This window comes from Selaginella moellendorffii, unplaced genomic scaffold (genome assembly GCF_000143415.4).
Source record: "Selaginella moellendorffii unplaced genomic scaffold, v1.0 SELMOscaffold_33, whole genome shotgun sequence".
Classification (NCBI taxonomy): Eukaryota; Viridiplantae; Streptophyta; class Lycopodiopsida; order Selaginellales; family Selaginellaceae; genus Selaginella; species Selaginella moellendorffii.
This window is the reverse complement of record NW_003314294.1, coordinates 985,070-1,007,852: the sequence shown is the minus strand read 5'-3', so window position 1 is coordinate 1,007,852 and position 22,783 is coordinate 985,070. Positions and strand designations below refer to the sequence as shown.

At 49.8% G+C, this 22,783-nt stretch overlaps 11 protein-coding genes across 14 annotated transcripts in view; 4 read left to right on the top strand and 7 right to left on the bottom strand.

Annotated features, from left to right (window-relative positions):
• Positions 1-368, bottom strand: part of LOC112348828 (pentatricopeptide repeat-containing protein At1g53600, mitochondrial-like) — a 3,566-nt gene extending 3,198 nt beyond the window's left edge. Inside the window, exon 1 of the mRNA XM_024682059.1 lies at positions 210-368. Within this exon, the coding sequence (XP_024537827.1) occupies positions 210-368 (159 nt within the window). The remainder of the gene's footprint in view (positions 1-209) is intronic.
• Positions 369-1,326: 958 nt separating this feature from the next.
• LOC112348876 lies at positions 1,327-3,247 on the bottom strand. The gene is made up of 4 exons (XM_024682212.1): positions 2,946-3,247; positions 2,183-2,509; positions 1,979-2,115; positions 1,327-1,894 (listed from the first exon to the last, which is right to left on the bottom strand). The coding sequence occupies exons 1-4, from the start codon at positions 3,207-3,209 to the stop codon at positions 1,414-1,416; spliced, it is 1,209 nt and encodes a 402-aa protein (XP_024537980.1). The 5' UTR covers positions 3,210-3,247; the 3' UTR covers positions 1,327-1,413.
• A 96-nt stretch (positions 3,248-3,343) lies between these two features.
• LOC9638696 lies at positions 3,344-5,206 on the bottom strand. Of its 2 annotated transcripts, none has more exons than XM_024682210.1 (6): positions 4,951-5,206; positions 4,406-4,872; positions 4,245-4,344; positions 3,843-4,178; positions 3,662-3,774; positions 3,344-3,600 (listed from the first exon to the last, which is right to left on the bottom strand). In XM_024682210.1, the coding sequence occupies exons 1-6, from the start codon at positions 5,008-5,010 to the stop codon at positions 3,369-3,371; spliced, it is 1,308 nt and encodes a 435-aa protein (XP_024537978.1). In that variant the 5' UTR covers positions 5,011-5,206; the 3' UTR covers positions 3,344-3,368. The 2 variants fall into 2 exon arrangements, with proteins under 2 accessions (XP_024537978.1, XP_024537979.1); XM_024682211.1 differs by having other exon boundaries at positions 3,843-4,166.
• A 786-nt stretch (positions 5,207-5,992) lies between these two features.
• LOC9638695 (iron-sulfur assembly protein IscA-like 2, mitochondrial) lies at positions 5,993-6,561 on the bottom strand. The gene is made up of 3 exons (XM_024682169.1): positions 6,376-6,561; positions 6,205-6,313; positions 5,993-6,113 (listed from the first exon to the last, which is right to left on the bottom strand). Exons 1-3 carry the CDS (start codon positions 6,495-6,497, stop codon positions 6,048-6,050), a joined length of 297 nt encoding a protein of 98 aa, XP_024537937.1. The 5' UTR covers positions 6,498-6,561; the 3' UTR covers positions 5,993-6,047.
• A 210-nt stretch (positions 6,562-6,771) lies between these two features.
• Positions 6,772-9,041, bottom strand: LOC9638694 (coiled-coil domain-containing protein 97). 2 transcript variants are annotated; one of them, XM_024682163.1, is made up of 7 exons: positions 8,822-9,041; positions 8,282-8,757; positions 7,473-8,190; positions 7,329-7,415; positions 7,149-7,283; positions 6,995-7,089; positions 6,772-6,925 (listed from the first exon to the last, which is right to left on the bottom strand). In XM_024682163.1, exons 1-3 carry the CDS (start codon positions 9,015-9,017, stop codon positions 7,825-7,827), a joined length of 1,038 nt encoding a protein of 345 aa, XP_024537931.1. In that variant the 5' UTR covers positions 9,018-9,041; the 3' UTR covers positions 6,772-6,925; positions 6,995-7,089; positions 7,149-7,283; positions 7,329-7,415; positions 7,473-7,824. The 2 variants fall into 2 exon arrangements, with proteins under 2 accessions (XP_024537931.1, XP_024537932.1); XM_024682164.1 differs by having other exon boundaries at positions 7,473-8,151.
• A 37-nt stretch (positions 9,042-9,078) lies between these two features.
• Positions 9,079-12,051, bottom strand: LOC112348861 (G-type lectin S-receptor-like serine/threonine-protein kinase At5g24080). The gene is made up of 2 exons (XM_024682158.1): positions 12,013-12,051; positions 9,079-11,882 (listed from the first exon to the last, which is right to left on the bottom strand). Exon 2 carries the CDS (start codon positions 11,678-11,680, stop codon positions 9,134-9,136), a length of 2,547 nt encoding a protein of 848 aa, XP_024537926.1. The 5' UTR covers positions 11,681-11,882; positions 12,013-12,051; the 3' UTR covers positions 9,079-9,133.
• Positions 12,052-12,128: 77 nt separating this feature from the next.
• Positions 12,129-14,630, top strand: LOC112348827 (G-type lectin S-receptor-like serine/threonine-protein kinase SD2-5). The gene has a single exon (XM_024682058.1). The coding sequence runs from the start codon at positions 12,129-12,131 to the stop codon at positions 14,628-14,630; it is 2,502 nt and encodes an 833-aa protein (XP_024537826.1).
• Positions 14,631-14,668: 38 nt separating this feature from the next.
• LOC112348826 (pentatricopeptide repeat-containing protein At4g02750-like) lies at positions 14,669-16,405 on the top strand. The gene has a single exon (XM_024682056.1). It carries the CDS (start codon positions 14,669-14,671, stop codon positions 16,403-16,405), a length of 1,737 nt encoding a protein of 578 aa, XP_024537824.1.
• LOC9638995 (cyclin-L1-1) lies at positions 16,375-18,048 on the bottom strand. Of its 2 annotated transcripts, none has more exons than XM_024682161.1 (6): positions 17,773-18,048; positions 17,526-17,666; positions 17,297-17,466; positions 16,973-17,240; positions 16,579-16,918; positions 16,375-16,521 (listed from the first exon to the last, which is right to left on the bottom strand). In XM_024682161.1, the coding sequence occupies exons 1-6, from the start codon at positions 18,004-18,006 to the stop codon at positions 16,454-16,456; spliced, it is 1,221 nt and encodes a 406-aa protein (XP_024537929.1). In that variant the 5' UTR covers positions 18,007-18,048; the 3' UTR covers positions 16,375-16,453. The 2 variants fall into 2 exon arrangements, with proteins under 2 accessions (XP_024537929.1, XP_024537930.1); XM_024682162.1 differs by having other exon boundaries at positions 16,375-16,518; positions 17,773-18,044.
• Positions 18,049-18,230: 182 nt separating this feature from the next.
• On the top strand, positions 18,231-20,686 carry LOC9638994 (peptidyl-prolyl cis-trans isomerase FKBP62). Its single transcript, XM_002977213.2, has 13 exons — positions 18,231-18,437; positions 18,490-18,576; positions 18,635-18,895; positions 18,952-19,032; positions 19,091-19,171; positions 19,226-19,381; positions 19,435-19,521; positions 19,573-19,748; positions 19,797-19,922; positions 19,976-20,122; positions 20,175-20,302; positions 20,358-20,475; positions 20,541-20,686. The coding sequence occupies exons 1-13, from the start codon at positions 18,257-18,259 to the stop codon at positions 20,613-20,615; spliced, it is 1,704 nt and encodes a 567-aa protein (XP_002977259.1). The 5' UTR covers positions 18,231-18,256; the 3' UTR covers positions 20,616-20,686.
• A 27-nt stretch (positions 20,687-20,713) lies between these two features.
• Positions 20,714-22,369, top strand: LOC9638692 (protein ANTHESIS POMOTING FACTOR 1). Its single transcript, XM_024682165.1, has 10 exons — positions 20,714-20,829; positions 20,886-20,986; positions 21,051-21,151; positions 21,201-21,267; positions 21,322-21,421; positions 21,487-21,603; positions 21,659-21,796; positions 21,844-21,928; positions 21,979-22,028; positions 22,090-22,369. Exons 1-10 carry the CDS (start codon positions 20,770-20,772, stop codon positions 22,210-22,212), a joined length of 942 nt encoding a protein of 313 aa, XP_024537933.1. The 5' UTR covers positions 20,714-20,769; the 3' UTR covers positions 22,213-22,369.
• The last annotated feature ends 414 nt before the right edge of the window (positions 22,370-22,783 follow it).

Here is a 22,783-nt window from a genome sequence, read left to right as displayed (position 1 = left end):
GTTTTCCCTGGGCGAGCGACCTGGTCTTGGCGCACCATCGAAGAGCCGACGCGTAGTTCTCCCAAAGCATCTACTCCATCTCTGCTCAAGCATATTCGTTTTGCTCCATAAACAGAATATACCAAACAAAAAGAGCATTTATTTAAACAAAGGAACATTCTATTGAATATTTCAGACGGCAGGTTCCACAAACGGGAAGAGTAGCTTGCCTGTTTGTGACAGATGTTTAGTGGCGTTTGGCGTTCTTCGCTTTTGTCGCGGCTGGCGGGAGTAGCATCAAACTCTTGGTGTTCTTGGTAGCTCTTGGGATCACCAAATGCTGCTCGATCTGGTACACCGATAATTGTGAACTTGGGGTAGCCTACCATAATTATTTATCATAATTATTTTAAAGTCATTTTGATAACTTAAAACTCTTATATAGATCACATTTTCAACTCTTCTTATGTGAACAAATGTAACTGATAGCCTTTTTGCTGTATACTGTGCTTATCAACAAGGAAACCATCATTCCGTTCTGCAATCAGTGCAACCTGAAAAGAAACGACCAGATCTTTCCTGCAGCAGGAGTGTCATAAATAAGACGTCCATAAGCAAAGACTCTTCTGAAACTATTTCATCAGCCCAAGCGTCCGGATTTTCGAGCACCCGTTTTCCCATACCCTTGTGAATGAGATCCTGAACATAGAAGATTCTAGTTTTCTTGTAACACAAGGCATAACCATTCGACGAAATTCCCGTTTGGAATGGGCCGTGTTGGCCACTAGAAAGAAGAGCCACTAAGTCCCCAAGAAGATCTACTTCAGGTGCTCTAGCTGTTGAAGTCTGGATGGAATATAGACAAGGAAAGAGTTAGATGATGTGGCAAGACTTATTTTTCATATGCCCCGAGGGAATGAATCTCATACGTCCTACAAAGAGCAACACAAACAGTTCTTCTCGCAATCATAAACTGTTGTAGAAGCCTACCAGATGCTTGTTGATCTCAAGAGCAGTGCCTCAGGCTTGACATCCAAATAATGTGAACCGACAGTGATCTAGGAGGCAGCATTTGGACGTTTTAAAGCTGGTGCTCCAGCAGCGTCTCCAGATCCAATCGGTGGCAAAAATGCTACATTCTCTCTTTCCACAAAGGAAGACATACGGGGATACCTATTCGTTTCGCTTGGACTGACGGCTTTGAGATCTTCAAACAAACAGTGAAGTGATGGTGATCAAGAAGAAGAAGAAGAAAAAGAAGAAGATGGTTGTGCCACTTAGGCCAGTGGCATTAGGTTGCTGTATTTTTACTTACATTTTTGGGGGAAAAAGGCCATATTCGTAACATTTAGAATATTCTCGATAAACATCTTTACTTGACAAAGTCAAGCGACCCAAATTCGGTCTGCAGTTTTATTTTTTTCTTCGCCACCCTCAGAGCTTGCCTCGTTTGTTAGTCGTCGTAGTAGTACTAGTACTAGTAAAAGTAGTAGTGGCATTTGGCGATCTTCGCTTGGTGGCCGCTGATGGCGGGAGTAGTATCAAACTCTTGGTGTTCCTGGCAGCTCCTGGGATCGCCGCCGGCGTCGCTCGCAATGTCGTGGCTGTTCGTAGCACGCTGGTCGATCCAGCACAACGATGCTTGTGAGCTGGGGCCAGCGACAACTTCTTGTTGGTGTTGTTGCCCAGCGGAGCTTGATGGTGTTGGTGTTGCTTCTTTGGAATGCTACTGCTCGAAGAAGCTGATGATTTGGGACGAGGAGGATGACCAGGAGAAGAACGCGGCCGCGGAGGAAGTGGAGGAAGAGGCGGCGGCGAGGAGGGAGCCGGGAGCGGGAGAGGTGGAGGGGGAGATTCCTTGCAGAAGAGCATGCTCGCGACGGATCGATCAATCGTATTAGTTGACAGCTCCTGTCTGTTTGGTTTTCGATCGAGCGTTACGTACCAGGAAACTGGAAATGCGAGAGAACGAAAAAAGAGACGGGGTTGGTGTTTGTACCTCAGGGACAAGGATGCTGTGCGCCACGACAAGCGCTGGAGTTCCGCTGCGTCGGCTTGAACTCCGGTCCTTCGCGTGGCATTGTCTGCGAGCCTGTAGAACGCGTCCCTCAAGCAAAGTCTGCTCCGGCTTTCGAGCTGTAAAAAAGGATCGGGCATAGATGAAAAAAATGTGCAATGGTTTTTAAAGCCGCAAGCGGCGTACCTTCGAGACAACCGTCTCCAGCTCCTGAAGAACCAGAGCATCTGCGGAAAGCTCGGGTTCTACTGCTGCTGCCTTCCCTTTTATCCTCTCAGAGCTGCTGACGCCAGTTTGGCTATGGCTGTGACTTTGCTGCCCCCTGTCCAGGCCTGGCTTTGCCGAAACAACTCCTCCATCGCCTTTGGCACCAATACCATTTTCGATGTCAGGCTTCCCGTTGTCGAGCGCCTCTGGTGACAAAGCCGAGAGTACAAACTCTTCGAGATCTTCCGGCGCTAGCTCCTTGTCCCAATCGTCATCATTCGAGGGAACCGGTTCAGGGACCCGAGCCTGCCAAAACCATAGCAAAGCACTTTAGAGAAGCCCAGCAGCTCTTGGAAAAAGACAAGCCCCCGCATCACCCAAACGAAGAACGAGCACCTTCGGCACTCTTAACGCATGCACACCGGACTGAATGGCTCGGAAGCGTACTTTGGCAGTACATAACCACCGGACTTGTCCCAAAAACTTGGGAGCATTCCTTCCTTCCACCGGTCCCTTAATTTTTCTTTCACAGCGTTTCGTCTGCAAGATTGACTTCTCTGAAAGCAGTCAAGTCATGTCACAAGAGAAATACCATCCACTCAATCGTCACTCTCAAGGGCTACTAATTTAATGCGAGGGACTCAAGAACCAAATCCCATCCCAGGAGAGAGCAGCAAGGAGGACGGAAAGCAAAGCAAAGCAAAGGAGAAAGGAGAGGAGCCGAGCGACAAGAGCTACGCACCGTTTTCTCAGGCGCGCTATCCTCCTCCTCGAGGCCGCTCCCCCTGCACCTCTCACCCAGCCTTATCCTCTTGGCGGCCGCCAAGACGGTAGTGAATGTAGCACCAGGAGCAGCTGCAGCAGCAACAGCATCCCGGTGCGCAACTGCTGCCGCTACAAACGGGTTGTGAAATGCCGCTGCCACTTCACACTCGCCCGAGAAGAAGCCAAAGTCGTCGCCCACTAGTGCTGGTTCCAGCCCACGATCCAACCCAGCAGCCTGCATTCGCGAGCTCTATAAACCCTAAACCCTGAACCCAGAACCCCCGGCCCCCCTGCTATGTATTCACCGCGCGGCCCGCCTTGTTTTTCTACCCCACTCCTTTCGCCTCTCCTTTGACCTGTGTGTGCCACCCCCTCCTTAAACCCCTCGCGCGGAGTGTCCTTAAACCCCTCGCGCGAAGTAGCCAGCGCAGCGCGGAAGTGTGGCTTGCGGTGTGACGCCTGCCATTGCCACTGGCTGCTGGATCCAGGAGCCTTCTGATGAGACCACCGTCGACTGTGGAGACACGGACCCGTCTTGAGTAGTGTCTGCTTCCGGCTTGTAAAACAGCAGGCTTGCCACCGTGCGGTCGATTGGATTCGTGCATGTCTCCAAGCAGGGAATGCCACCGGGCCTGGCGAACAGAGCACACCATCTGTCGTACCGATCGTTAACTTTCGATACCCCGGACGTACCTCTTGGCAGAAGATTCGATGGAGCTCGCGCCCTCGTCTCCGCTTCTGTGGCAGGCACTCGTGGCGAGACGGTAGAGAGCGTTTCGGATGCAAAGCCTTGTGCTGACGTCTAGCTGTGACAGCGAAAAGAAGAAAAAACGGGATGCTCTCCTCCGTCATCAAGATCAGGGAAGTTTAGTACCTTGGACATTGTGCACCCAAGTTGGTAGAGTACGGAGGCCTCCAGAGAGCCGTCTCCAAAAGCAGGCGGTGCCGCGTAGTTATATGCCCCACCGAGCACCGAGTTGGAAGCTTGGATGGCGCCATTGTAGTTCATGGCCCTTTGGAGCAGAAGCAGGTGCTCGATGCTGCTAGCGGTCGCCGTTCCCTGCGGCTCCACGACGGGCAAGGCCAGAGAGTTAAACTCCTGGTGAAACGTATGTCTTTGTGAAGGCTTTCCAGAGATCCATGGCGATAGCGTTTTCAACCTTTTTGCAGACGTTGCCTCATGCTGGATAAGAATAGGCTGCTCGAAGGTCTGGGAAAAAACAAAGCAGATAGTTATTCCCGCGACTGAGAAACCAGCACGTAGGAAAACACGCACCAACTTCTTTTTGCAACTTTCGGGAGAGATTCTCGGCACTGGCGGCATCATCTGGCTCTGGACTTCCAAAGAGTTGGCTTGCCCAAATGGTGGATTGTGTCTGCATGCAATAAGCTTGTCACTCATCACTCACGAGTAAGTAAAACGAGAAAGTTACGTACCCCAGGAAATCGTCCATGTCGGCTAGGGAGCCGATAGCGTCCCAGCCATCGGCCACTTCTTTGTACGAGGGAGCTTGTCCAAGGCACTCCTCGGACAAAGGAAAGTGGCAAGAGCTTGAGGCCACACTGGCATCGCCATTCTCGTCTAGAAACGAGTCGAAGCGAGCAGCGCTCGTGCTCGCAACATTGCTGCTCGAGGAGCTCGATCGAGCTGTCAACGATTCCGGCACTGACACGAGTGCTTCGAACTCCCTGCTCGTCTCAATCCCACCTTGGAAGCCTTGCGTTGTAGTCGAGCAAAGCCGGAGAGGCCACGACGGACATTCCTGATCCACCACCACCTCCTTTGCTGCAGGGAAAGACCCCCCTCCTGTGCCGTATGGGACATCATCCCAGCCGCCAATCTTCCTCTCACGCTCGAGAGAATCAAAGCTGTCGCAATCGCAACGATTGCCCGCGATTCCGGTCTGCCAAGACAGTCAAGCACTGCGATCTCACTCCCAGGACTCGAAATTTCGGACAGAAAATCGAGCACACGGACTCACCTGTGGCCAAGGCACTCCTCCGCTGCTCAAATCCGTATATCCCCAGGCGCTGGACATCATCGACGCTGCCGAGATCGCGCGCGCTTCTCATGAAATCCACCAAGGCGCGCCGGATCGTCCCCGCGAGAAAACCTAGCCAAAGGGAAAATATTTCCCACTCCTCTAGCGCTCGAGCACAAAAGAAAGAAAATCCCTAGCGCGCTTCACCAAATTGTGGCTAGCTACGCTCGCGACTATGTGCTAGTTGCCATGGCCATGGAATTTGGCCCCATGCATGGCCATAGGCCAATCTAATACATATACGCATACACGTGTCAGAAATGCAGATCTAAACGAGTGGCCATTGGATGCGCAATATCAAACACTAAAGCCTCATTGGCCGGGAGGGCGCTAAAACGTGGCACCGTTGCTGCCTGCCACTTGCGGCCATCATAGCGGCTAGCTAGTTTGGCGGGCGACAAAAACATTAGGGTTTATCAGTTGCTGAAAATTAGGGCTCTTTGTTTTTGTTAGTAGGCTTGGCTTTGGCAGACAAGCATAGGACAATGAAAAGAAAAATGGGGAGAAATCTTTGCTTTGTGGATTGGAATTGAATCGAATTGAATGGTCACACTCTTGTACTTACGTGTAGGTGCCACCAACTGACAAACCCATCCTCTATTGTCTCGCTTTCTTCCAAAAACTTCTCTTTCTTCCTGGGTCAATGTGCCAGGAATCCTCAAGTGAGTGAGTGATAGAGAAAAAGGAGGCATTCCTACTGTGATCAAGGCATGGATCTTTCTGGATCTCGCAAAGTTTCTCGAGAGTGATCCAGGCCAATTTGCCTGACACTGCTGCTGCGCTCGATTTGACGCTCGCAGCTGTTTCCAGCCCATTCCAAGATCTGGCAAAAGCTTTTGCCTTTGCTTCGCAGCCAGGGGACCTAAACTGCTGCCATTAAGCCAGACAGTTTTCCTACAACACAGAAGTGTCAAACTGTCAATCCAGTCCAACCAAAGTGAAGGAAAAGAAAAATCTCCAAACTTATCGACACGCGTGCTCAGACTCCACCAATGCTGGGACAAAATTCGTTTCCTTTTTCTCTATTATAGAACCATCTATGGTTTACGGACGAAAGAAGCTCCACAGCCGCAGCCAGCGGATGCGTTGGGGTTGGACGTAACCTGTCAATCGAAACAATCCAGCAATCAGGGAAATCAAGAGAAAACCAAACTGGAAACCGGAAAGAGGAAGATCTCGAGAGATTTTGCATACCATAAACGACGAGCGCATAAGTTCTTCCGTAAAATCTACCGTAGAGCCTTTTACAAAGTCGAAAGAGATTCCATCCACCACCAGCGTCGCACCATCTTTCTCAAAAACACTGGCAGCAATCGATGCTCTCACAAAGTTTTTATAAAGAAGAAAAGAGAAAGCATAGCGTACCGATCGTCCGACTGGGCTTTCTCATCCAAGCTAAAGTTATACTGGAACCCCGAGCATCCGCCACTGTCCACAGTGAGCCGAAGAAGCCGCTTCTTGCCATCCTCTCGCTCAATCTCTAGCATCCTCTGCACGAAACCGGAGCTATCTCACCATCAAGAAATCAGCCGCACGCTGCTCGCAAAATTTTCCCACACCTTGACGAAGCCCTCCGCCAAATTCAATCTATCAGGAGGCGGCGGCGCTGGATCCGCCGGAGCTTCTGAGCTCCATCGCCGGCGATTCCACAAGCTGCCGCTGCCCGATCGCCCATACCCTGCTACCGCGCGAGCATGAGCTCGCACCAACAGCATTGCTCTAGCCCTAAAATTCCCTCCCAGCTCCATTTGGAATATCCTGTTTGCCTTCCCTGTTTAGGGCTTTTGAGATATCCTATTTTGCCCTAAAAAGAGAGCTTATCTTACACTTTTTGGCTCGTCACTCCCACGGGTATTTCTTTGTGGGATCGGTGGGAAGAGGCCTCAAATTTATGAATGGAGCCCATAGAAGCAATCTACAAGCACGAGATTCCACAAAAATTCATTAGAAACATGGATGGCAAAAGGAAGAACGAAGTCCTTACGCTGGGAAGAAAGAAAAGACGATGAAGAACTGGAAGAACGCTTCGTATTTGTTGCGCTTCATCCATCTGGTGTGGAGATAAGCGTAAATCACTGGCTGCCAAGAAAAAAAGAAAGGTTTGCGTAAGTTCTCTCGAGTGAGAGTGAAGTACCTACCGGTAGGAAGATGAAGTAGAAAAATGCGACGCCGCCCCACGCCACGAGAATCACAATCCATTGTTCCAAACTATACTCTGGATACGCCGCTCGATCGACCAGATCTCTGCCGGTCGCTCCAGCAATGCCCGCACTCTGGGTAGAAAAATTAGAACTAACATTTTCTTACAAAAATTTTACCTGAGTCCATCCAAGCAGCAATGTCACGGCTGCCAAGGAGCTCGAATTTACAATCTCGCGGATTTTTTGCGGAGTAACTGCTATGCCCTGTAGAAAAACTTCTATGAAGCAGCCAGAATGTTATGAAAATCGAAGAAACGATACCTTTTCACTTGGAGTGGAATTACTGGAACTCGCAGCGACTTTCAGCAGTCTTTTCGCTGTTGCAGAACGAGAAAGAAACCGATCAAATCGACGCTTGTGCTGAGGTACCAGTGGCAAGAGTCCAATTGCGAGACTCGCCATAGCCAAGCTGTGTGGCTTACAAACAAACAAGCGCGCGTGACACTGCTCAAGGAAAGTAATGACAAAGCTTACTTGTAGATTCAATCTCTTTTAACTTAATACACAACTTCGCAGCGCACCTGCGCTGCAAAAGAACACGCTAAAAGAGTTACACAGGAACAAGCTGCCAGTTAAGTTATGTACACGAGAATCTCTTCAAAGAACCTGTTCATCAGAGATCCTCCTCCTCGAAGTACTTCTCTTCGGCCTCGTGAGACACCTCACGGAGCCAGTGATCGTCCAGAGCAGCGTTGTCATCGATCACAGCATAGTCGACGTGCTCCGAGTCTTCACCGCTCAGGAACTTCTCCTGCATCACGCGGGTAAAGTCATCCAGCTTACATTGAAGCTCCTCCGGCGAGAGCTTGTTCTTGTCCTCAGCAGCGAGGAACTTGGCCATCATCTCCTGAGAGAACGCTTGAAGCCGATCGTCGCTGGACGGTGGCAGTGGCGATGGCACTGCTTGCCTTTGGTTTGAAGTCCCGGCATCGTCAGAGAGCTGCAAGCAACACAAGGCATTAACCTCGGAAGTGTATGACTGCAACACATTCCAAGCAAGGCCGTCAGTAATCTAGAAGAAAAAATCGAAGAGAGTTCTTCCCGAGGAGCTAAAACCATGGAAAACTCACCTCTTCATTTTTGTGCTGCTCGCCATCTTTTGTTTTTCCTTCATCTTCCTCGTCTTCTTCATCTTCTTCCTCTTCTTCCTCCTCTTCTTCCACTTCCAGGATTTTCTTGCGCTCCTCTTCCATCTTGCGCTGGATGAAAGCCTCCTCGGACTGCCTGATGAGAATGTCCGCCATCTTGTCCCCGCGCCGCGAGAAGGCCCAGATAGACGGCTCCTGGAACTGGCCAACGTACTCGTGATGGAGCAACGGGCACCGCATCCTCATCTCCTCCTCGGAGAAATAGTTGCCATCCTCCACAAGCTGCTCCAGGAACGCAAGCCGCCGGTTCTTCACTGCCGCGGCCCTGGATCGCTGCTCGCCGGGCGATGGATTCTTGGCCGCCCTGAGCTTCTTGAGGTGCCAATTCACCTCGTAATCCTCCTTGAGACACTCAAACTCTGTGAGCTCCGACAGCAAGAGCCGGCTCCCATAGCGCTCTGCAAGGAGAACAAGGAAATCAACACGAATTCCATCGAAGATCGCAAGAGATTCTTGACTCACCGAGGAAGATAGCCGCGTCCCTGTGGAGCAGCGAGACGAGATGATCCTTCTTCTCCTGCTGGCTCACCTGTTGATCCGCGCGCCCGGCGAAGGACGAATGCGGAAGGTAGAGCTCCGGCAAGGCGCTAAGGCGATCGGCGATGGCGTCCAGCGCGGAGCAGCGCAATCCAGTGCTCGTCGAGACCTCCCTGCCCATAGCTTCCACAAACCCTAGAAAAGAGCATATGCCAACTCTTTATCTAAGAATATTCTAGCTCGGTATAGAAGTTTAAAATTCGCATATTCCAGGCATATCCACTCGTTCAAATTTTGCTACCTTGGGCCTGAGAGCTCAGTCGGTACCGCCACGCTTACGCCCATGGAAGCAGTGGAAGCAAATCGAAGAACTCCCGGAGATTTCAACGCAAACCGGAAGGAGAGTGGCGGCTCCGAAATCTCCCTCCGGCCTTCCAGCATCTGGACGACTGCATCCATCGACGGCCTTCTCCTTGGATCATCCTGGATACACCACAGCGCGACCTGGACGAGCTTTCTCACTTGATCCTCCTCCACAGTGTCTCGGATCTTCGCGTCCGCAACCCGGAGAAACTCCCCTTTTCTCGCTAGAGCCACGACCCAGGCCGGGAAGTACCACCACAAAGCCCGTTCTTCCTCGTCCATGGAGCGATCGTCGTGCCCGCCACTGCCGAAGATAAAACGCTTGGAGAGGTTCCTTCGCCCACCTATGAGCTCCAGCAGCACCATGCCATAGCTGTAGACGTCGCATTTCTTCGTCGCTGCCGAGTTTAAGAGCCACTCCGGGGCAAGATATCCTGGAGTTCCTCGAACATCAGTCACGGTCTGGCTTGCGTCCCGGCTCTTGGCCAGCTTTGCCAAGCCAAAATCTGCGAGCTTGGGACAAAACTTATCGTCGAGAAGAACGTTGTCGGGCTTGATGTCGAGATGGATGATAAGCTGCCGCGATTCCTCGTGCAAGTAAGCCAGACCTCGAGCCAATCCAAGAGCAATACTCCGGCGTATCTCCCATCCCAGGCAGCCATCCTCAAACAGCCACTTATCCAAGGATCCGTTTGCCATAAACTCGTAGACGAGTATGAGCTGGTTCTTCTCGGAGCAAAAGCCATAGAGTTGGACGACGTTGTGGTGGCTAATCCGTCCCAGCGAGGCCATCTCTGCGATAAATCCCTTCTCACTGTGCTTGGGATCTTCCAGACGCTTGACTGCCACCTGTCTACCGTCTGCCAGCGTCCCTTTAAACACAGTTCCATAGCCACCTTTTCCAACGCTTGACGAGAAGCTCGCAGTCGCCACCTCAAGCTCCCTGTAAGCGTACTTCTGAGCCGAGCCTTGCAGTGCCAGAGACAAAGTTCTTGCGTCCTTGTCGAGTTTGTGCTTCCAGATTCTCAGCGCGACCAAGCCCAAGGTTAATAGCAGAACAAAGCCGGCAGCAATGCTCACTCCAAGCAAAAGTGTGCGATCCTTGGGCCCCTCCCGCACAAAAAGCTCTGCGTTTTGTAGCTTGAGGAAACCATCGAAGTTTGGATCTCTGGTGAGGCCTCCATACATCCGGTCGACGAAAAAACAGGTGCTTGCCTGCTTGTTGTAAAAGAGTGCGCTGCAGGAGCAATTCGATAGGCACAAGTTCCAACAATCGCTCAAGGTGGAAACTCTGTCGGCCTTGGTGTAATTGTTGGAGAAGTAGCCTGCTCCAGTCACGTTGAAAAAATGGTGGTTCTCAGCCTCGACTTCGTGGTTGCACACGAGAGGTATGTCGCTCGGACTCGGGCAAGTTTGCTCCTGATCCCCATCCTGGCCTTGGACTATACAGCTGCACTGAGAGCTTCCGGCGCAAACACTGTGTGACTCGCACGTCATCGGGAGGCAGGATCCAAATATGTTGCTCATGAAAGGCTGGCCGGATTCCCACGAAGCTCGTCCAAAGTTATAGATGTAAGGAATCAGCTTTCCATCGATGTCAAGTTTGAGATAGTGTAAGTCAGTGCTGCTATAGTTTCCAAGTACTGCGGCGGTGGGAGGCCCGCATGGCTGATCACTGGTGTTGTTTCTTGTTGCCTGGTATCTCCCTTGTACACTTCCAGCAGAATAATGGAGAGCTATTCGATAAGACGGGCACGACGTGTTGATCGATGTCACGTCCGACGGCAAGTTACCATTCCACATGTTCCAAACCAGGTAAGGCTGCACGGTATCAAGCTCCAGCAAGAAAATAAGACCGCTTGCCACAACTTCCATCTTCATGCTCCCACTTGACAGGCTCGATGAACTGCTGCTGCTCACGAGGCTCTGTCCCGTAACTATAACCTGTCCCTCCAAGAGAACATCTGTGGGATGATCGAAACTCTGCCAGGAGACACCACCTGTGGAGTCGTAGAGAACGACGTTCCCACTGTCTTGAACCTCTATCCCAGAAACTCCACGGGGAGAATTCCAGACCACTCTTCCATCTGAATCCATAACTTGCAACAGACCTTGATCCGAGAGTTGAAGAGTCGCATTTTCAGAAACAGGATTGTCCCGGTTTGCACTCCAAACACAGACACCTGATGCTGAGTTGCTCGTATAATTGCTGGCACCAAAGACTAATGCAAAGTAGTACCTGGGCGAGTCATTGAATCGGAAGAAGGATAAAGCAAATCTCCCATCCTGACTTACGAGGGATGTGTTGCCCGCTTGGAGCAGCCGATAGCTCGCGTTGCCTTGGGATGCTGTGAATTCTGGCAGCCTGTTGTTGTTTACTACTTCCCACCCTTGTGGCAGATGATACTTGGTTCCGTGCGCAAGTATAGAAATCATCCACACCAGGAAGACTGAGACAATAAGCAGCTTCATTGCGCACATCTGCAGAGGGCTCTGTTGATTTGCTAGAGCTGTACGTTGATTCTGCTTCTTCTCCTTCCACTTAGTCAATCCGAAGCCCGAAAGAAACAGCCTCACTTCCAGTCAAGTCTAGTTCCTGAAAGTCTGGACAGGACAGAAATTGCAGAAGAAAAACATGACACGATGTGTTTCAAGCGGATCCTCTACTTTGTGCCAGCAATCCCTGCACAGACGAAGCTAAATTAGCTGATACATGAAATCTGAATTGCTATAAACAAGGTCTATCAGTCACTCACGGGTTGTCACATTATTCATGCTTCCAGTCAGTCAAAAAAAAAGCAATTCAAACTCACACTGCTTCGTCTCCTTCCAGTCAAGTCTAGCCACGCTACTACCGAGCTTCGTTTTGCCTTGCAAGCGGAGAACGTGTGTTCCCTATCCAGAAAAAGGATCCAGAGAGGGTCTCCTCATGAAGCAACAAGTGGTTGCGTTGTTCCTCCTGCGACTTGCGTTGTTAATTGTAAGATGTAAAGGAAAGCTATACCCGATACCCGACGGATGGAGAGCTTTCATCAATGAGAGTGCCCCTGAACTTCCAGGTGATGGCAGGTCCGGAAGCTATCGTTTGCTAAGCGCGGTCGCGGAAGGCAGGACTCCAAGAACACGCGAACTTCTGCTCAGCGACAACGAGAATTTTGGCTTAGCATTCTTGAACTTCAACGGAACAAACAAGTATTACCTGGCATTGATGTTTGGCACTCGCAATTCGTCCACAGCTGCCCCTGTCTGGATAGCCAACCGGGACATTCCAGTAACTGAGAATTGCATGCTTAATCGAGTGGATGGCCGGTTGCAGCTGCTCGATAGGAATGGTTCTATCGCGTGGTCCTCAGAGCAAAGCACTGCGTTCATCGGCATCGAGAATTCGGGGAATTTGCAGCTTTACAATGAATCTCGGATTACCGTATGGGAGTTTTTCGATCACCCGAGTAACGCACTCCTGCCAAATCAAAAGTTAGTGACGGGACAGGTCCTGGTAAGTAACAAAGACGCTTCAGATCCAAGCGAAGGTCCGTTTATCCTACAAGTCGAGCCGAGTGGAATGGTAGCGTACATGCGCAACCCTCCAAAGGCAAAACAGCCGTACTTGTTATGGAGCCTCACCGGAACGAGTTTAAGCTCAGCCACTGGAAACTGCGCAGGATTTAGAACAGCAGTGAGTTTATCACCCGCAGGAGAAATCAGCTTGGCATACGAACCTGTAAGTAGTGGTGGTAACCAGCAGCCGTGCGGCTCCTCCCGGAACGGAAAAATATTCCCAGGAAACACTACCATGAGGTATTTCCAGTTCGGAAACGATGGAATCATCGTTTCTTTCAGGCGAGAATTCGCCAATGGAAGCTGGCAGCTAGAGACCTTAGATCAATATTTCCAGCAACCGGTTCCATGCGGGAGCTACGGACTGTTTGAGAGAGGAAAGCAGTGTCAGTGCTTCACCAATGAAACAAACAACTCCACTACCTCGGTACCTGAAAAATGCTCCAGGCCAGAATGGTCCTCGCTTCACAATTGCAGCACCAGGTATGAGACCGATTTTGTCACCATGGCAGGCACTTCATACATCACCGACAGCTACAATCCCCCGAATAGAACAGGTGCTCCGTTGGAAGAATGCCTCGAGGAATGCAAATCCACTTGCAGCTGCGCTGCATTCTTCTATGACAGAGCACTCCAAAACTGTTTCTACGTGGAAGACGTTCTGGGAAGCTTGACACTTGATCCATCCAAGGCGAACCAGCTGGTGGGCTTTCTGAAGTACCAGAACTACTCCAGGTTGGTGTCTGTGGACCATCCAAGATCAGAAACTGCGAAGCATATAGTTATCGGAGTTACCTCTGGAAGTGCTGCAATTGCTATTACAATCCTCGCAGTGATGTTCGCTGCCCTGCATCGAAGAAACGTCTTACTCAGAGAGGTAAGCAGCTTTCTCACCCGTGTGGAGGCGTCACCTTTCCAATTCTCATACCGAGGCCTTTACTCCGCCACCAAAGGATTCACAACCGTGCTGGGACAAGGAGGCTACAGCACCGTGTACGAGGGAGTTCTTCACAACAAGATGAAGCTAGCTGTGAAGAAACTCAGCGCCCAACACGCACAGAAACAATTCATCGCAGAAGTCCAGGCCCTGGGAGGCATAAGCCACATCAACATCGTCAAACTTCACGGCTTTTGTGCCGAAGCTTCACACAGACTGCTCGTCTACGAGTTCATGCCCAATGGCTCCTTGGACAGATGGATCTTCTCGGACAGCAAGAACAAACTGGACTGGAAACTTCGACACAGCATTGCTCTCGACACTGCTCGAGGGCTGGCCTACTTGCACGAGGAATCCAGAGACTCGATCATCCACTTGGATATCAAGCCACAAAACATCCTCCTGGGTGACAAGTTTGAGGCCAAAGTGGCGGACTTTGGCATGGCGAAGCTACTCATGGACAAAGATGAGAATGGAGTTCTCACCGGAGTGAGAGGAACTCCAGGATATCTAGCTCCGGAGTGGCTCATGCACTCCACAGCGACCAAGAAATGCGACGTCTACAGCTATGGAATGGTGCTCTTGGAGCTCATCGGCGGGAGGAGAAACCTGGATTGCTCCAAGGTCGACACGTACTTCCCGGCCTGGGCCATGAGGGAAGTCCAGAGAGGGAATGCGATGGAAGTGGTGGATCCGAGCATCCGAGCGTCGGCCGACGCGGCAAAGGCGAAGAATTTGATCCACGCAGCGTTTTGGTGTGTGCAAGAAGATCCAGCAACTAGACCTACGATGGATGCAGTGGTGCGAATGCTGGAGAGCGAGGAGGAGATCGAGCCGCCGCCACTTAACTTCCATTTCGATGTCCAGGCGCCGGGGATTCTCAGCATCGCCGTGGATGGCGATGGCACCACATTCTCCTATCGTCAAGAACCCTAGCTCCTAATTTTCAATTAGAGCTTTTGGCGCCAAGATCAATGATCTTCGTTCCTGAGCAGGATGTGCCGGCGCTCAACAGGATGATCGAGGCATCCGGGAAATCGGGCAATGTGAAGCAGGCAGAGGCGATCTTCCGTGGAATATCGATCGACACGCGCGACAATTTCTCCTGGATCATGATGCTCTGCGCGTATTCCCAAAACGGGCATCCGGACGAAGCAAGGCTCCTCTTCGACGCGATGCCCACTCGCGATTGCGTCGCCTGGAACGCGGTGCTCGCCTCCTACGCACACAACGATCAGCTGGACAGGGCAGTGGAGGTTTTCCACGCGATGCCGCGACGGGATCTAATCTCCTGGAATTCGATGCTCGCGGCAGTCGCCCGGCTGGGATCGCTCTCCCAGGCCAGGGATATCTTCGACGAGATGCCCGCGAGAGATCTGGCATCCTGGAACTCGATGCTCGGATCATACGCGGAAAACAAGCTCTTGGAAGACGCCCAGGCCCTCTTCCAGCAAATTCCGTCGCGCAATATCATCTCCTGGAACATTATGATCCTGGCATATTCCCGGAATGGGCATCCCGATAGAGCCCAGGAGCTGTTCGATCGAATTCCACAGAGGAATCTCATCACCTTTAGCGCCATTTTCTTTTTCCACACACATACCCGAGCATCCATCCTTGATGCTGAGAATCTTTTTTTATTCTACTTTCCAGAATGGGATATTATATCCTGGAACTCGATGATAGCGGCATATGCCCGGGAAGGGCATATTGGCGAGGCTTTAAGAACCTTTGACAAAATGCCGCATAGAACTATAGTCTCCTGGAACACACTCCTGGAATGCTACGTTTTAGATGGAAATTCTAGCGAGGCAGAGCTTGTGTTTTCGAAAATGCCGCAACACAATCGAGTCTCTGTAACTTGGATGATCCTTCTCTATGCCCAACACCGGCAATTTGATCGAGCTAGAAAACTCCTAAACGAGATTCCAATCCGGGAGCCTGTTTCATGGAGCTCTCTCATGAACAGCTACGCGGAGAATGAAAAACTTGAGGAGACAAAGCAAATGTTTGATGAGATCCCGCAGCACAACACAGTCGTGAGCAACTGTCTTCTCTCGGCATTTGCCCAAGGCGGGCATTTGGAAGACGCAAAAGAGGTGTTTGATCGAATTCCAGAGCTCCAAAAAGATGTAATCTCTTGGACGACTTTGATGGTGGCGTACTCCCGAAAGGGTCACTTACACTACACTTACTTTCTCTTTTCAAGGATTCCATGGAAGGATTCCCTGGCCTGGAGTTCCATGGTGGCGGCATATGCCCGAAACGGGCATATCCACAATGCAAGAAGATTCTTTGATACGATACCATGGCAGCATTGCTGCTTGTTAGCATGGAATTCTCTCATGGCAGCGTATGCCCATAATGGGCATATCACGGATGCGTTCTTTACGTTTCATAGCTGGTGCTTGAGTGGAGTTCCCGACGATGAGTTCTTCGTTTGTGTGCTGATCGCTTGCAAGTATGCTGGAAAGTTGGAGTGTGGAAGATCTTACTTCGTTTCAATGCAAATGGATTACCTTTCTCGTCCAACCAAGCAGCACTTTGCTTGCATGGTTGATTTGCTTTGCAGGGCCGGTTACTTGGAAGACGCTCGAGATCTCATCAAGAGCATGCCTTATGTTCCGGACATCTTGGAAGAGACGAGCGTTTTGAGTGTCACTAATCTTCACAGTTCTTATCTTTTACAACCAGTGGTCAAGCGATGTTAGAGGATTTAAATCGAGAATCACGTACACGTACAAAAGCGTTGTATCGATTCAGTGGTGTCGATGGCGATCACTTGATCTGGACGAATGGTACCTTGACTTGTCACTTGAGTAGCCTGCTACCAATTCCAAACGTGAAGTTTGCGAGAGAGAAGACGAGAAAACGAAGAACTTACTGTAATCCCGTCTGCTATCCTTTCGATGACTTCGATCTTTGTGCCGGTCCCGCTCCCTGTCTCGGTCCCGTTCTCTATCCCTACTCTTTTCTCTATCTCGCCGTTCTTCGCGATCTCGATCGCGTCTTGCGTCTCGTTCTCTCTCCTTCTCACGGTCTTTCTCATCTTTCTCCTTTGTTTTCTCGACGCCTTCACCATCAATAGCAGGCTTTTCTGCAACTATTTCTCCTTTTGGATCGGCCATAGGAGGCGCTTCGTCTTTGGTGTCCGCTGAAACGATAGCAGCCACACTCGGGACAAGAACAGCACCAGCAGTGGTACCATTCACAGTGATCTTGCCCTGAGAAAAGTTTAAATCGTCAAACACCGCTCATCAGTAAAAGTTTTTTCTTACTTGAACATCTGGAGGAGGATCCCATGAACTGCTTGACAAAACGAACGACTTTGATCCCTTGCTGACGTCGACGTAGTGAGCCTTGGGTTGCTGATACAGCAAAGCAAGAACTTTGCATACGACATCAATCTCGGCCTTATCTGCTTGGAAGATGAGCCACCACGGAGGATTTTCTGGCAAAGGGTAACGAAACCTTCGAGCAGCAGCATAAACCACCCCGCATGCCACAACTTCGCTTTTGAAACGCACACACAATGTCGTCCGCAAGCTAGATGAACATAAAACAAAAACTCAAGAAAACTGGAAAGTGGAAAAGCAAGTTACCTGTCGTTGGCCAAATTCCATCCTTCCTGGATGAGCTCGAGAGGTGCTTTCAATTGGAGCAAGTAATTGAGAACAAACTTGTGCGGGTGCTCGACGTGACAAATGAATCCCATCTCTTTCAGTAAATGCCGCTCGGTTCTTATTAGATCGACTTTCATTTCCTCGTAAGCCTGTAAAATCGATTTGAGCACAACAGCGAGAAGCAAAGAAAGAAAGAAAAAATCCTTGCCTTCGAAGTTGTGTCGAGTAGCACGAGAGGATAATTCTCGCGCCTACATTCCATCCGATGAAACACACTCAAGACATCTCGAATCTTTCGTGGGCTTTCTTCGAGCTTCGCCGCCAACCACACGCAGCTGGCCGCTACTCTCTACAAAAACACCATGAAAAATCTCACTCAGTCATCCTGTGAAACTCAAACCAAAGATAAAACAGTCTCGACTCACCTAGATGGAGAGGATAAAAAAATTACAAACCTTGACATTGAATCGCGTGAAGGATTTCTTGCAATAGAACCTGTGGAACAAGACTTGGCCCGTTGCCATCACCGCCTGCGGCAATCTGAGCAAGATTCCACTCTCCTGGATCAGCTCGCAGCCGTAGAGCCGCAGCATTGTCTCCGTCTCCTCGGCCACACCATCCTTGCGCGAAGGCGAGGCCTTGAGCTGCTCCTCGGAGACATAGAACGTATCCAGCGCCGTGTAAATCATCGCGCGATCTATAAAACCCTAGCCCGGCGAGAAATATTTCGTGCTCTGTCAATTAGGGTTCTCGGAGAATATGCCTTGCCGGAGAGAATATGCCTGCAGAAGCATCTAGAAGGCTATGGATATTGGCATCTTAATTAGTCTCGGGTCGTTGGATTGGAGATCCAAGGGCTTGTATCGCGCCACGTGACTTACCCATCGGATCTATTGCGACTTTTATAAAGGAGTTGAGTTTTAGGGCTCGTGCCTGGCGATGGCGGACGATTTCGAGATTGCCGACGCGGGTATGGACGAAGAGGCCGGAATGGAAGCTACTTCGGCGGCTCCGCTCAAGGCCGGCGAGGAGCAAGAGATCGGCAAGAATGGCCTCAAGAAGCTGCTCGTCAAGGCCGGAACTGGCTGGGAGATGCCAGAGCCTGGCGATGAAGTGAAAGGTAGCGCTCTTCTCTCTCGCCCTGGCGTCGCAATGCTGATAGATTCTTGCAGTTCACTACACTGGAACGCTTCTGGATGGATCCAAGTTTGATTCGAGCAGAGATAGGGGCGATCCTTTCACATTCAAGCTTGGGCAAGGTGAGCGAGTTATGGATTTCTTTCTGGTGTTGATTTTTCTTTCTTCGTGCTTGTGTAGGCCAAGTTATCAAGGGATGGGACGAAGGCATTAAGACAATGAAGAAGGGGGAGAACGCGGTGTTCACCATTCCCCCGGCCTTGGCTTATGGAGAAGCTGGGTCGCCGCCAACCATACCACCCAATGCGACGCTCAAGTTTGACGTTGAGCTCTTGTCTTGGGACAGCGTCAAGGATATCTGCAAGGATGGTGGCGTGGTGAAGAAGATTGTTTCCGAGGGAAAAAAATATGAGATGCCGAAAGATCTTGACGAAGTGACTGGTATGCTTTTGGCTAACAGGCTTTGGTCCTTGACTCACTTGCACTACTACTTTCAGTGAAGTACGTCGCGAAGAATGAAGCTGGGCTTGTAGTTGGACAGTCTCCTGAGGAAGGGGCAGAGTTTTATGTTCACCAAGGTAAGGACTCGCGTTCGTTATGCTGAAGATGTGCTTAATCTATGTTCGGATAACGCAGGTCATTTTTGCGAAGCACTTGCCATTGCTGTCAAGACGATGATGAAGGGGGAAAAAGCTTTGCTGACCGTGAGGCCGAAATGTGAGATGTTTGTGTGTGTGTTTAGCTAAGTTTCTAATGCGTTGGATCGTCTAGATGGTCTTGGCGAATCGCAGGGCATACTTTCTATCGATCTGGAGCTGGTATCTTGGAAAACTGTTGAGAAAATCGGCCAAGATGGCAAAATTACGAAGAAGATTATCAAGGCGAGTGAAGGCCATGACAAACCCAACGATGGAACCATTGTGAAAAGTGAGTTTCTTAAAACCATCTCGTGCTCTCTGTTAACGATAATGATAATGCAGTCAAGTATGTGGCCAAGCTTTTGGACGGCACTGTGTTTGAGAAGAAAGGCGACGACGAGGACCCCTTCGAGTTTAAAACTGATGAAGGTCGTTTGTCAATCTGGGTTTTCCGTTGCTAACTTGTTTTAGTTCTTTCAGAGCAAGTTATTGATGGGTTGGACAAGGCGGTGGCGACGATGAAGAAAGGAGAAGTTGCAGTTGTTACCATTGGTCCTGAGCACGGGTTTGGAGACGTTGATACTCAACGGGATCTCGCTTTGGTTCCTGCCAATTCTACCCTGGTTTATGAGGTGGAAATGATCTCTTTTGTGAAGGTAATCTCCGTTGCAGTGATTTTCTAGATCCTAACTTGCTCTCTTTAGGCAAAGGACTCGTGGGACTTGCACAAAGCAGAGGAGAAGCTGCAAGAAGCCACCGTCCGTAAGGACGAGGGCAATGTTCTATACAAAGCTGGTAAATTTGCTCGTGCCTCAAAGAAGTATGAACAGGTAAATATGCGATTGCTCATAGATTATGAATTGCATCCTGACAAGGATTTCAGGCCCTGAAGTTTATTGACTACGACTCTAACTTTAGTGACGACGAGAAGAAACAAGCCAAGGCACTGAAAGTTTCTTGCAACTTGAACAACGCTGCGTCAAAGCTGAAGCTCAACGAGTTTAAAGACGCAATCAAGTGCTGCTCGAAGGTTAGAGAGTCTCCTCGCTTGTCTACCTGTTTTCTTACATTTGAATTTCTAGGTGCTTGAGCTGGAGTCGCAGAACGTAAAGGCTCTCTATCGCAGAGCTCAAGCTTACACGCGCACTGCAGATTTGGACCTGGCCGAGTTTGATATCAAGAAAGCATTGGAGATTGATCCACAAAACCGGTAAGATAGTTTAATCGCGTTGCATGAAACCAAGGCTCACGCGTTTATCTTACAGGGACTTGAGAATGGAGTACAAGTCACTGAAGCAAAAGCAAGTAGAATACAACAAGAAGGAAGCCAAGCTCTATGGCAACATGTTCGCAAGGCTGAGCAAGCTCGAAGCGTTGGAACAGGTTTGCTTTCTAAGTTTTCTGGATCCAAATCTCTTTACACCAAATGTTCTTCTCTTTTGTGCTAGAAATCCGAGGCCCCAATGGATGAAGATAAGCCGCTCGAGCAGCCAGAAATGGTCACAGAAGAGGCGGCTAATTAGCTATAGTTTCATTGTTAACAGACTTTTAATCATTTTCGAATATAACGGAATACTCTCATTAAAACGCGAAATATTCTCGTCAAGAGCCCTAAAACAGAGCACTAGTGGTAGGGCAAATTCGCAGTGGCGCCATAGCCGCGATTTCTCGGGGGCGATGGAAATCGCGGAGGATGTCGTCAAGAACATGTCTGTGGGCGCGGTCTTCAAGGATTGTGTAAGTAGAGCTGCTAGCAATGCGTCGAGAATCTTGGCAAACGAGCAATGCGGCAGGGGGGGAAGATCAGCTCCTTGGATTTTCATCGCACGGAGGATCTCATGGTGACTGCCGCGGAGGACGCGTCCATTCGGCTCTATGATACTGCCAGTGCGACGTAAGTGATTTTTTCCCCCGAGTTCTTGGGAGGTTTCAAGTTTCCTTTTCTTTGCTCCATCCAGGCCCATGAAGACTCTCTACAGTGCAAGATATGGCGTGGATCACATATGTTTCACGCATCACACCAATGCTGTGATTTTTTCCTCCAGCAATGGAAGTGATGGTAAGAGAGAACGGTTTTTGTGTGTTTGAGGTTCTTTCTTTGTTTCCAGAGTCCTTGCGGTATCTATCGTTGTATGATAATAGATTTCTACGATATTTCAGAGGACACACTCAAAGGTGAGTCTTTGGAGCAACCCAAGGCCATGCTTATTTTATTTCTTTTCCTCACAGGGTTGTATCACTATGTATGTCTCCAAAGAACGATTCTTTCATGTCTGGGTCATTGGATCACACTGTCCGGTTGTGGGATCTTCGCAGCAATGTTTGCCAAGTAAGAAAAACTCTTTCCTTGCGTTTTCTTCCAGAACTTTGGCTAGAGCATTTCCATGATTTCAGGGTCTTCTTAGAGTCCGGGGAAGACCGTCTGTGGCGTATGATCAACAAGGCCTGGTATTTGCTGTTGCCATGGAAGGCGGAGCAATCAAGCTGTTTGACGTAAGGTCTTTCGACAAGGTAAGATGTGATTAATTCTCCAATAATTTTATGAAAGTCCGAATGAATGCTTCAGGGACCTTTTGACACTTTTCTCGTGGGTGGTGATACCGCGGAAGTCGCTGGCATGAAGTTTAGCAACGATGGCAAAATGATGCTTCTCTCCACAACAAACAGCCGGGTGTATTTGCTTGATGCCTACTCTGGAAAGAAGGTAAACTTCTCTTTCGCTCGTTAAGTCTATACCGAGCTCCTTCCCAGATGCATGGATTCACGCTCAAGCCCAGTCGAAACGGAGAAACGTTGGAAGCATCGTTCAGTCCAGACGGTCGCTATGTTATCTCAGGTAACATTCGTTTGTATCAGTTCCTGATAGCTATAAGTATTGAATCTCAGGCTCCGGGGATGGAAGTTTGAGAATATGGAGCTCCTTAAGCGGTGCAGAGGTGAGAGAAATTCTCGTGCTAAAAAAGAGGAAAAAAAAGACTTATTTTGATTGAATTCCAGGTAGCGTGCTGGACGAACAACGCTGGAATTCCTGCCGTGGTGAAATGGGCTCCGCGAAGGCTCATGTTTGCGACTGCCTCATATGTTTTAGCGTTTTGGATACCCGACGTGTCCAAATTGTGAAAGGATGTTGGTCAGGCATGTTAATCAAAGAGAGGTTGTAGTCTTATTAGTCGTAGACAGGAAAGGTGGTGAAGAACGTAACCGGAAGAAAGTATCCAGTTTGTCAAGAGTACCCAAGCATGTAGTAAAGCACGACGAATATGGTTTGTAGAATGCTCGGCAGTGTTGTATACTTTGCCATCTCACACAAGAACACGATGAAACAATAATATGAGCACTGCCAGGTCTCTCGATTTGTTCGAACCTCAAATTCTTAAGGCCAATCCAACAAATGCTACCACCAACAAGATCAACACGCCAGAATAAATCAAGACCCTTGCTTCCCAGGCTGTGTTTCTGATTCGGGCAATTCGGGCACGAAGGTGGTCTTGTCGCGATGGTTACCGTGGTGGAGCCTGGTGGAGCATTCTCCGGAATACGCAAGGCTTGGTTTGCAAACCATTTTGATTCCAGGCCGAGAGTTCTCGGCTGCTTGCAAGTCCCATAGAGCATTTTTCCAATTAGGACGGTGGAGGTTGCAAAACCGGAGGCAGCTGCTTGCCTGGTTTCAAGTGAAACTGTCCAACCATCA

Excerpts from the sequence above, each read along its gene's own strand:
- LOC112348876 (XM_024682212.1), bottom strand. The coding sequence starts at position 3,209 with ATGCAGGCTGCTGGGTTGGATCGTGGGCTGGAACCAGCACTAGTGGGC. Across the intron at positions 2,510-2,945 it reads ATAGCGCGCCTGAGAAAACG|GCTCGGGTCCCTGAACCGGT; the intron begins GTGCGTAGCTCT and ends TGGTTTTGGCAG. Across the intron at positions 2,116-2,182 it reads TGGAGACGGTTGTCTCGAAG|CTCGAAAGCCGGAGCAGACT; the intron begins GTACGCCGCTTG and ends CCTTTTTTACAG.
- LOC9638696 (XM_024682210.1), bottom strand. The coding sequence starts at position 5,010 with ATGATGTCCAGCGCCTGGGGATATACGGATTTGAGCAGCGGAGGAGTG. Across the intron at positions 4,179-4,244 it reads AAAGTTGCAAAAAGAAGTTG|ACCTTCGAGCAGCCTATTCT; the intron begins GTGCGTGTTTTC and ends GTTTTTTCCCAG. Across the intron at positions 3,601-3,661 it reads ATCGAATCTTCTGCCAAGAG|GCCCGGTGGCATTCCCTGCT; the intron begins GTACGTCCGGGG and ends TCTGTTCGCCAG.
- LOC9638695 (XM_024682169.1), bottom strand. The coding sequence starts at position 6,497 with ATGCTAGAGATTGAGCGAGAGGATGGCAAGAAGCGGCTTCTTCGGCTC. Across the intron at positions 6,314-6,375 it reads AAAGCCCAGTCGGACGATCG|TGTTTTTGAGAAAGATGGTG; the intron begins GTACGCTATGCT and ends GATTGCTGCCAG. Across the intron at positions 6,114-6,204 it reads TTATGCGCTCGTCGTTTATG|GTTACGTCCAACCCCAACGC; the intron begins GTATGCAAAATC and ends TTCGATTGACAG.
- LOC9638694 (XM_024682163.1), bottom strand. The coding sequence starts at position 9,017 with ATGGGCAGGGAGGTCTCGACGAGCACTGGATTGCGCTGCTCCGCGCTG. Across the intron at positions 8,758-8,821 it reads GGACGCGGCTATCTTCCTCG|AGCGCTATGGGAGCCGGCTC; the intron begins GTGAGTCAAGAA and ends TTCTCCTTGCAG. Across the intron at positions 8,191-8,281 it reads AGCAGCACAAAAATGAAGAG|TCATACACTTCCGAGGTTAA; the intron begins GTGAGTTTTCCA and ends AATGTGTTGCAG.
- LOC112348861 (XM_024682158.1), bottom strand. The coding sequence starts at position 11,680 with ATGTGCGCAATGAAGCTGCTTATTGTCTCAGTCTTCCTGGTGTGGATG.
- LOC112348827 (XM_024682058.1), top strand. The coding sequence starts at position 12,129 with ATGAAGCAACAAGTGGTTGCGTTGTTCCTCCTGCGACTTGCGTTGTTA.
- LOC112348826 (XM_024682056.1), top strand. The coding sequence starts at position 14,669 with ATGATCTTCGTTCCTGAGCAGGATGTGCCGGCGCTCAACAGGATGATC.
- LOC9638995 (XM_024682161.1), bottom strand. The coding sequence starts at position 18,006 with ATGATTTACACGGCGCTGGATACGTTCTATGTCTCCGAGGAGCAGCTC. Across the intron at positions 17,667-17,772 it reads TCACGCGATTCAATGTCAAG|AGAGTAGCGGCCAGCTGCGT; the intron begins GTTTGTAATTTT and ends GTGTTTTTGTAG. Across the intron at positions 16,919-16,972 it reads ATCCTCCTCCAGATGTTCAA|GGCAAGATCACTGTGAATGG; the intron begins GTAAGAAAAAAC and ends AACTTTTCTCAG.
- LOC9638994 (XM_002977213.2), top strand. The coding sequence starts at position 18,257 with ATGGCGGACGATTTCGAGATTGCCGACGCGGGTATGGACGAAGAGGCC. Across the intron at positions 19,749-19,796 it reads AAATGATCTCTTTTGTGAAG|GCAAAGGACTCGTGGGACTT; the intron begins GTAATCTCCGTT and ends TGCTCTCTTTAG. Across the intron at positions 20,303-20,357 it reads GAGATTGATCCACAAAACCG|GGACTTGAGAATGGAGTACA; the intron begins GTAAGATAGTTT and ends TTTATCTTACAG.
- LOC9638692 (XM_024682165.1), top strand. The coding sequence starts at position 20,770 with ATGGAAATCGCGGAGGATGTCGTCAAGAACATGTCTGTGGGCGCGGTC. Across the intron at positions 21,152-21,200 it reads CTCCAGCAATGGAAGTGATG|AGTCCTTGCGGTATCTATCG; the intron begins GTAAGAGAGAAC and ends CTTTGTTTCCAG. Across the intron at positions 21,422-21,486 it reads TTCGCAGCAATGTTTGCCAA|GGTCTTCTTAGAGTCCGGGG; the intron begins GTAAGAAAAACT and ends CCATGATTTCAG.